Source organism: Mus caroli, unplaced genomic scaffold (assembly GCF_978045245.1).
Source record: "Mus caroli unplaced genomic scaffold, Mus_caroli_1 scaffold_4, whole genome shotgun sequence".
NCBI lineage: Eukaryota > Metazoa > Chordata > Mammalia > Rodentia > Muridae > Mus > Mus caroli.
In genome coordinates, this window is record NW_028227259.1 from 128019370 (window position 1) to 128028446 (window position 9077).

Sequence of the window (9077 nt, forward strand, 5' to 3'; positions counted from 1 at the left end):
CCGGTGGCCTCAGCTGCTGCTTTGCCTGGTCAGGGCTCTGCTTTCTGAGTTCCTCAGGCTGCATGAGTCACCTGGCACTGCTCTAGCATTTGTCACAGTGCCATTGATTCTATTTAAGTGTTGGTAGGACTGCCCCCTCACAGACCTTACTGATCTTGAAAGTTGGGGTCTTTCTCTGTTTTATCGTGTTTAGTCTCATGAGTTGTGCACCTCATAATCATCGTACAGAACTCGATCATTTAGGGGGCCAGCGAGATGGCTCAGTGGGAGAGGCACTTGCCACCAAGCCTCACAACTTGAGTTCAAATCCTGGGTCCACTTGGTAGAAGGAGAGAAACAACACCCCCAGGTTGTCCTGTGACTGGTGTATACACACTCCCTTGCACATGTACACACGTTTTCAAAAAGAAGTAGGTAATTTATTCTCAGTTTACTAAAACAGCATGAGAATTTTTAAGTAAAACAAGAAATTCTCCTTCACTTCTTCTAGACTCGCTCTCCTATTACACAAACATTGGGTGTATGTACACATAAGTGTATTTGATGTCCTTAAAACAGTGTTTTAAAGTGCTATTTTTCTTCAGTTATGTGTATGTGTGTCTGGGTGTGTGCACATGAGTGCCATGCCCAAGCAGGGCAGAAAAGGGTGTGAGATCCTCTGGGACTAGATAAAGGCCGTGTGAGCTGCCTGATGTGGGTGCAGGCACTGAGCTCTGTCCCCTGCTTGAGCAGCCAGAGCTCATGACCATGGAGTTATGGCTCTAGCTTTAAAGGTGCTGTTTCCATGTGACAGGCCCAGCTGGGTGACTGTCTGGTCTCAGGACACGTAGGTCTAGCATTGTTTACTAAGGTGGCATCCTTTTCAAGGGTTTATCATTATGTGGCTTTACTACATTTACAGACTTGAACAGCCATCACGATTAGCTAGTGTGAGACTGTTTTCCTCTTTTCAGAAGGACACCTCAGAGCTGGGTCTACATCTTGGGGTAGCATACATGAGGCCAGTCCCCAGAACGGCCAGAAGCAGCAAAAGGTCCCCCATACTGGCAGCCATCTTGCCCTCCTCCTTGACCCCAGCGACTCCTCATCTTTCTATGGCTTTCTCTGACTTAGACATTTCACATCTGATGGCTCACATGATGAGCTCCATGTCTGGCTCCTCTCCTGTAACCTAACGCTATGTTGTGTCTTTTTCGATCTTCACTTCTTCTATCACCTGTAATAATAACAGACCCTTGATTTCCGTGAGGGCCACCCTAGGATCCCAGCACCCCTCAGCATGCCTCAGCTTTTTGTTTTGTTTTGAATTTTTTTGTTTTTCGAGACGACGGGGTTTCTCTGTATAGCCCTGGCTGTCCTGGAACTCACTCTGTAGACCAGGCTGGCCTCGAACTCAGAAATCCGCCTGCCTCTGCCTCCCGAGTGCTGGGATTAAAGGCATGCACCATCACTGCCCTGTGCGCCGTGATTTTTGCTCCAGTCCCATATATGAAAAGGCATGCTGTTTGAATGTAACAAACCCACTTCCATTTTTATTGCATTTTTACATAATTAGTGTGTGTGTATGCACATGTGTGCAATATTTTGTGAGTAGCAGTCAGAAGGGAACTTACGGGAGTCAGTTCTCAGCTTCTACCATACAGGCCCCTCAGGCCAAACTCAGCTCAGCGCATCCAGCTTGGCCGCCGGTACCATCACCCAGTGAGCCAGCTGGCCAGCGTATTTTAAGTCAGCTCTAGATTACTCATAACACCTAACACTGTGCACTGTATAAATAGTTGTCACACAGCAGCAGGTAGGAATCATGCTCAATCTGGGCATCCCGTTCTGTGACTGTGAAACGGGGTGTCTAGTGTCCTAGACGTGGGTTCTTCAGTGCCCGTGTCCCCACAGGTGCCCTACTTCAGCAAAGCTTGGCAGCGTGTGATCCAGATCCCTCTGCTCTCAGGTAAGTGAGCGTCCAGCCTCTCAACACCGACAGTAGCACTTTGGGGTTGTTTAGTGTTAAGACGGGGTTTTACACTATAGCCCAGGCTAGCTTTAAACAGCGTCAGCCTTCCAAGGGACAGGATTAAAGGCTGGGCGGCCATGCCTGGCTGACCATGGCATTTTGATGTTGGAGTACTCACGTGTTTATCACCTTTTCTCTTCAGCTTCCTGTCCTTTAAGACCCAGTCAGTTAGCAGACTGCTGTGACAGTCTCGTCGCTATCCTTGAGTAAGTAGATGTGCGCTCTCCTCAAGTTCCTTTCCAGTGGGCATCTCTGAGCACAGTGGTCACGTAGCCATGGTTACCTCCTAGGCTCCAGTCATGTCCTGTCCACTGCCGTCTTTCACGTTCTCCTGTTTTGTTTCTACATAGGGTCTTATATAGCCCTGGCTGGCCTAGAACTTGCCGAGTGCTGAGACTCTTGATTCTCCTGCCTCCACCTCTGGAGAGCTGGGATTACAGGTGTGCACCACCACACATCGCTTCAGAAACTCTGTTTTATTTTGTTTTAATAAAAGGTCTCACATAGCACGAGCAGGCCTCAGAACCTATGTGCTTTCATTCTTTTTTTTGGGGGGGGGGTTTCGAGGCTTTAATTCTTTTAATTCCTTACCTTTAATTCTTCTGCCTCCAGCTCTCGGGTGCTGGTATTACAGGCTTGTGCCGTCATGTCCACTTCAAAGTAGTGCTTCGTGCATTCTAGGCCAGCGCTGGACCACCCAAGCTCCAGTCCCCGCCCCAGAATAAAGTCTCAGATTATATACCATTCTTTTTTTTAAATATTGTATTTATTTTATGTATATGAGTACACTGTCACCGTCTCCAGACACACCAGAAGAGGGCATTGAATCCCATTTCAGATGGTTGTGAGCCACCATGTGGTTGCTGGGAATTGAACTCAGCATCATTGGAAGAACAGTCAGTGCTCCTAACCGCTGAGCCATCTCTCCAGCCCTGTATACCATTCTTGAGTAGCGTGAGTTAATGGCATGCTCTGCCCATTAACTCTCTGCCCATCAAAGCACATTGTGTGTGCTGCCTGTCCATGAATCACCTGGTGGCTCTCACAGCCCTTGGGTCCCAAGTAAGTCTTCTAGTTTACTATCACTGATATTTTACTGTGCCTCACTTATAGGTTAAGTCTTATGACAAATGTGTATGCATAAGGAAATAGGTTTGGGCAGAATCCACAGTTACGGTGTCCAGTGGAATTGAATCCTCCAAGTAAGACAGGGGCAACTGTCAGGCTTTTTCTTAAGGAAGTTAAGCTGACATTACTTTCACTAAATGCACCTAGTATTGTTGCAATGCCTACTTTTTACATGTTCTGGAAAGTTCTCAGAAGTTTCCTCAGAAGCTGATGTTCACCGCCCTCTGAGATTGGCACCCAATCTAAGTGTGAGTTTATGCCTCTTGCTAAGTCCTGTAGCATTGTCACGTGGACCCTGGGCATCTACAAAGTTTGTTTGTTTTTGTTGCTCCAGTACCACCCAAGACAGGGTTTCTCTGTGTAGTTCTGGCTGCCCTAGAACTCGCTTTATAGACCAAGCTGTCCTCAAACTCAGATCCTCCTGTCTTTGCCTCCGAGTGTGGGATTAAAGGAGTGTGCCACCATGCCCCGCTTGAGCGTCTAAGAATGTATCCTATGCATGTGCAGGTGTCCGGGCATCGTCTGCATGCAGACAGCAGTCTGTGTCCTAGAAGATTCTTTTTGTTTTCTATGTGGAATGCTCTCAAAGGCTCTTTCCTTATTAGTAAGAATGGGCATTGAAAGTAGTTGGCAGTGGCCGGGAAACATCTGTGGAAGTGGAGAAAGGCTAATGTGGTCTAATAAACCTGCCAGGCCATTAACTAATTCCTGCCCCCTCTCAAAGATGTCCAGTTTCAGATGACCTGGACCTGATGGGAGTCGCCAAGCAGTACGTCCAGTTAGACCTTCCTGCTTTTGCTCTGACCTGCCTGATGCTCATGCCCCACTCTGAAAAAAGACACCAGCAGATCAAGGTATGGTCTGCATTCGTTCGTTTTTCCCCTCAGGTTGCCAGGGCACACTGCACGTCTCTCAGAAGACGGCATTTTCTCTCACCAAACCCATACCTCACTGATACCCAGTGTGGGTGAGGCGGGCTAACAGGAAGCAACAAGATCCATTGAAGTACATCTGAGGGATATCTTAAAAAGAGTTCAGCCATTATTCTGTTATCTGGGAGAAACTGGTTTTCTTGGCAGAGCACAGTGAACTGAGAAAAACTGTTTTAGCAGCAGTCTTCAAGCCAGCTGTGGCCACAGCTTTATCATCTTTAATCCCTGCACTCAAGAGGCAGAGGCTGGCGGATCACTGAGTTCCCGCCCATCTTGGTTGCCTCCAAGACCTTTCTTCTTCTCACCAAAAGAAAGGAGGGGAGAGGGGGGATGTGATCAGGATGGAAAGTGAATTTTTAACAAGGGAAAGAAGCAGAGTAGCCTTGTAACCCATTGTAGACTGGATAGGTCCAGAGGGGTAGTAACACAGAGGCTGTGGAAGGCCTCTAGCTAAAACCTGAGGGGAAGGTCTCCTTGGTGGGAGGTTGGTAATCAGATTGAGCAAGGTGAGGAGGCCTCTAAGGAGGGATTTTTGGTTTGGTTTGGTTTGGTTTGTTTTTTTTCTTCTTTTTTATTTGTTTAATTTTATTTTATTTGAGACAGGGTTTCTCTCTGTAGCCCAGACTGTCCTCTCACTCTGTAGAGCAGGCTGGGGCTGGAGAGATGGCCCAGTGGTTAAGAGGGTTCAGTTCCCAGCACCCACGTGGTAACGGTAGACCAGGCTGGCCTAGAACTCAGAGAGATCCACCTGCCTCAGCCTCCTGAGCACTAGGAATAAAGGTGTGTGCCACCACTGCCCTGCTTGAGGCAGAACTTTTAAAATAATTCTTAGGACAAAGGCTTCTGAAATGTCTCCAGTTATTCGCCTCCCCAGGTGGATGGGACAGCAGTGGTCTGACTAACCAATCACACACGCTCTCATGGCCGCCTGTCTCCCCATCCCATTTGCTGTCGAGGCTGTCTGTGCTGGTCTTTAACTGTTCTGATTACTCAACCCCATCCTACTACTTTTCAGCTTCAGGATGTAAATGCATGTTGCCACCACAGAGAAAGCCTGGTAAACAGCTTCATCTTTTGCATACGTTGTATGAAAGCACATTTTTTTCTCCTTGTCTGGGCAATTTGTTTTCAATAGACGTACATTAGAAATGAAACCGTCTTATTTTTGAATTTTAGGAAAACTGATGAACTTCTAGTGTGTGTGGAAATGACCCCGAAGGGGGTTATACAGGCCCCGTGACCCCCACTCTCCATCCTCTCTCCCACCCCACAGCCACCCTTCTTTCTTGAGACCAAGGTCTGGTGAACCAGGCTGGCCTCAAATTCACAGTGTAGCCAAGGACAGCCTTCCCCCTCCCAAGTGCCATGACTACAGGTACCCTCCACTGTGCCCAGTTTCTTAAGTCTGAAGCCAGAACATGGGGCTCGGTGTGTGCTGGGCGGACACTCTACCAAGTGCCCAGCTTCCAAATTTAAAAATCTTAAAGAATTTTTAAAAGCCTCCCAGACTTAACAGCATAGCATTACTATAACGCTTTTTAAAGTACGTTTTAATTTTTTTTTTTTAGAATTTTCTGAATTCCTGTGATGCTCAGATCATTTTACAGCAGTTAGAAGAACATATGAACACTGGCCAGCTAGCAGGGTTTTCACATCAGGTAAGGACAATTCCACTTCATTTTTGCTCTGTCTGATCACAGAAGGTAATTCTTATCCCCCAAATAGTCTTTCACTCTTAATTAAAAGCTTAGTTGTTTAATAGTCAGGTACTGGCTGGGGATGTGACTTAGTGGTAAAGCACTTTCTGACATACTCAAGAACCCGGATTCAGTCCCCAGCATCACATGAAGATAGAAAAGACAGGTGCCCTGGCTGTCTTGCTTACTGTTGTGCCCACTGGAGAATTGTACCCATAAATACCGGTAATTAAATCTTCTTCCCCATTAAAAATAAAACCTGGGTGCACAACCATAGTCGGTTTCTATTTGTGTGCTGCTAGGCCACGCCCTTTCTCCCAGAGGCTTAGTTTCTATTTGTGTGCTGCTAGGCCACACCCTTTCTCCCAGAGGCTTAGTCCCAGGGCTCCAGTTATTCAGTTTCTGACTGCCAGAAATCTGTTTTGGCAAAGGGCTTACAGTTAAACACATTTTAATATAATGATAACTGTCATCCCATAGATTAGAAGTCTGGTTCTGAATCATGTTGTAAATAAGAAGGAATTTGGGATCTTGGCAAAGACAAAGTACTTTCAGTTGTTGAAATGCCATGTGATAAACACCGGCAACGTCACTGAATTGGTAAACTATTTGGCAAATGACTTCAGGTAAGTTAATGATCAGTTTACTGTAGAACTTCTTAAAACGGATCTTGATTCTGCAGAAAGATGGCCGCTATAAAGCTGTGTGGCCGTAGCCACCTATTGAGCCGTAGCATTCCTACACATTCCCTGGAGTTCAGGCTCCTGCAGCTTGGAACCTTGAAACACGAATCCGTCATCCAGTAATTAAAGGAGCTGCCTGGATCCTCAAAATAGGTGTCTTCCTAGTCCCACTCTGAACCCTAAATTACAACTTGATTCCTTAGACGCGTGATTGGAGCACTGCTTGCTAGAGTTACATAACACGTGGCTCTTGCTAAGCTTGGCTAGCTGACTCTCCACACCCACAAGGGAAGGAACAGTGAGCTGCCTGGGCTGGAGCCACGACTGCATATGGGAAGGAAAAAGGAGGGGAGTACCAGCTGACACTGGAAGGGAACGTGTAGTCAGAGGCAGTGGCCACGGCTCTGTCGTCCAGGTGTTCTCTCTGGGGTGCCCTGTCCCCTTCACACACCACAATTCTAGCTGTTAGTTCATCCTCAAACCCATGAGTACATTGTCCTCTGTGAGGGACAGTTGATCCGTACACTAGACCATATCTATGTGAAGAAGAATACTGCTTGTATACTTTGACATCGGTCTACACTGTCAATAGCCATCCCCACAGGAAGCTCCAGCCAGGGTCTCCTCACGCCTGCCTTGTTCTTTGTGGTTCCACAGTGTAGATGAAGCATCAGCGTTGATAAATGAGTATTCAAAGCATTGTGGGAAGCCTGTGCCAGCAGATGCAGCTCCCTGTGAGATCCTGCAGGTAAGCCAGCTGATAACTGCCTCACGTCCCACCTGAGACCATTTAGATACATTTGTTTATTTTTTATATATATACACACATACATACATACATACACTGTAGATGTTTACAGACACACCAGAAGAGGGCATCGGATCCCTTTATAGATGGTTGTGAGCCACCAGTTGGTTGCTGGGATTTGAACTCAGGACCTCCAGAAGAGCAGTCAGTGCTCTTAACCGCTGAGCCATCTCTCCAGCCCTGGTTTGTTTTCTTTTTACATGTAAGACCTGGTCTTACATGTCGCTCTGGCTGTCATGTGCTCACTCTGTGGTCCAAGCAGGCCTAGAACTCACTGAGATCCTCCTGCCTCTGCCTCATGAGTACTGGGATTAGAGGCGAGCACCACCACGGCCAACGTCATTATCAACTACTATGTGCACATAGTTTTCTGTGTTCCCTATGGTTCGCTGACACCAGCACCCCCATAAGCATGAGAAGTGAATCGGCTGTACTAGGATATTAGAGCCGCCATGATGTCACTAAAGCCCACAGGCTAAGTGACCTGAGTCATTTGCTGCCTAATGGCCCAGCTGTGAATGGAACCCCAGGGCCTCTTGGCATGCCACAGTGCACCTGTGTTTAGTTACTGACCATAAAGAATGAGTTGTGTTCATGGCAGTTGGCTGTGCTCTGACTGTGTTGGTTAGACATTGTAGTGACAAATTCTAAGGAGCAAAGGCTTGTTACCAAGATTGCAGGCCAGGGCCACTGGCTCCTCAGCCTGTGACAAGACAACGTGACTGATGTCACCAAGCTGCTGGTCAGGAGTGGGAAACTCCTGTCTAGGCACAGCCTTAGCAAGCCGAGAGTCCTCTAACCCAGCCCAGTTCTAGATGGCACCACCTCCTAAGGTGCCAGCAAAGGGACTTGCCGACACTGTTGAGTAGTGCCACCAGGTGGAGATTGGTGACACCCATGCTGACACCATGACAACACAGTATTGACTTTACAAAATAGAGAGTCTTGAGACAACTTTGTAACCCATAGTAAAGTTTGTTTCTCTCTAGTTGTACCTGTCACACTCTGGGCGCTTGTGTATGTGTGTTCTAACCCTGTAGCTGAGCCCTGGCTCTGTAGCTTATCTAACAATCTCCTCTTTTACAACTGAAGTGGGGCTGGGAAGAGGGCTTAGCAGGGAGGAGCAGCTGCTGCCAGGCCTGATTACATGAATTTGATCCCCAAGAGCCATGGGTGGAAGGGGAGAGCTGTCCACAAGGCTGTCCTCTGGCTCCCGTGTGCATGTGTGCTCTCTCTCTCTCTCTCACACACACACACACACACACACACACACACACACACACACAAACAAAACTATAACGATGGTGACAATGGAGCTGATGCTCATGAGTTATGCTTCTGTTTTTCTCCCATTTAGACATTTCTTGGTGGATCGTAGTAAAACAAACAAGTTTTCAAAACAAGAGGAAGTCTGGAGTCTGCCGCTAATTAATCATATTTATTGCAGCTTATAAATTGTGCAATCTCTGTTTCATTATCCTGTAAGGAATAAATAAGACATTCAATATTGACCTAACTGACTTGAATGTCTCATATGATGAATCAATAAACTATGTGCACATAGTTTTGATGTTGGTTTCTTGTGTCATTTGTAGGGGTTTTGTTTTGAAGTTTTGGGTGATGTTAGGGGTGCAAGGGTTTTTTGGTTGGTTGTTTTAAGATAGAATTCTCTGTGTAGCCCTGGCTGTCCTGGAACTTTCTCTGTAGAGCTGGCTGACCTTACACTCAAACATCTCCCTGCCTCTGCCTCCAGGCCCTGGGATTAAAAGCAGGCACCACCACAGCCTGCCCCCTCGTGTAATTTGTAGTCTCAGGGGG

The 9077-nt window shown here is 47.0% G+C and overlaps 1 protein-coding gene across 1 annotated transcript in view; it reads left to right on the forward strand.

Annotated features, from left to right (window-relative positions):
* Kntc1 (kinetochore associated 1) overlaps positions 1–8765 on the forward strand; it is a 72993-nt gene extending 64228 nt beyond the window's left edge. The window contains exons 58-64 of the mRNA XM_021163556.2: positions 1894–1948; positions 2154–2217; positions 3864–3993; positions 5640–5729; positions 6249–6394; positions 7109–7199; positions 8617–8765. Coding sequence (XP_021019215.1) covers positions 1894–1948; positions 2154–2217; positions 3864–3993; positions 5640–5729; positions 6249–6394; positions 7109–7199; positions 8617–8637 — 597 coding nt within the window. The 3' untranslated portion in view covers positions 8638–8765. The remainder of the gene's footprint in view (positions 1–1893; positions 1949–2153; positions 2218–3863; positions 3994–5639; positions 5730–6248; positions 6395–7108; positions 7200–8616) is intronic.
* Positions 8766–9077: the final 312 nt, after the last annotated feature.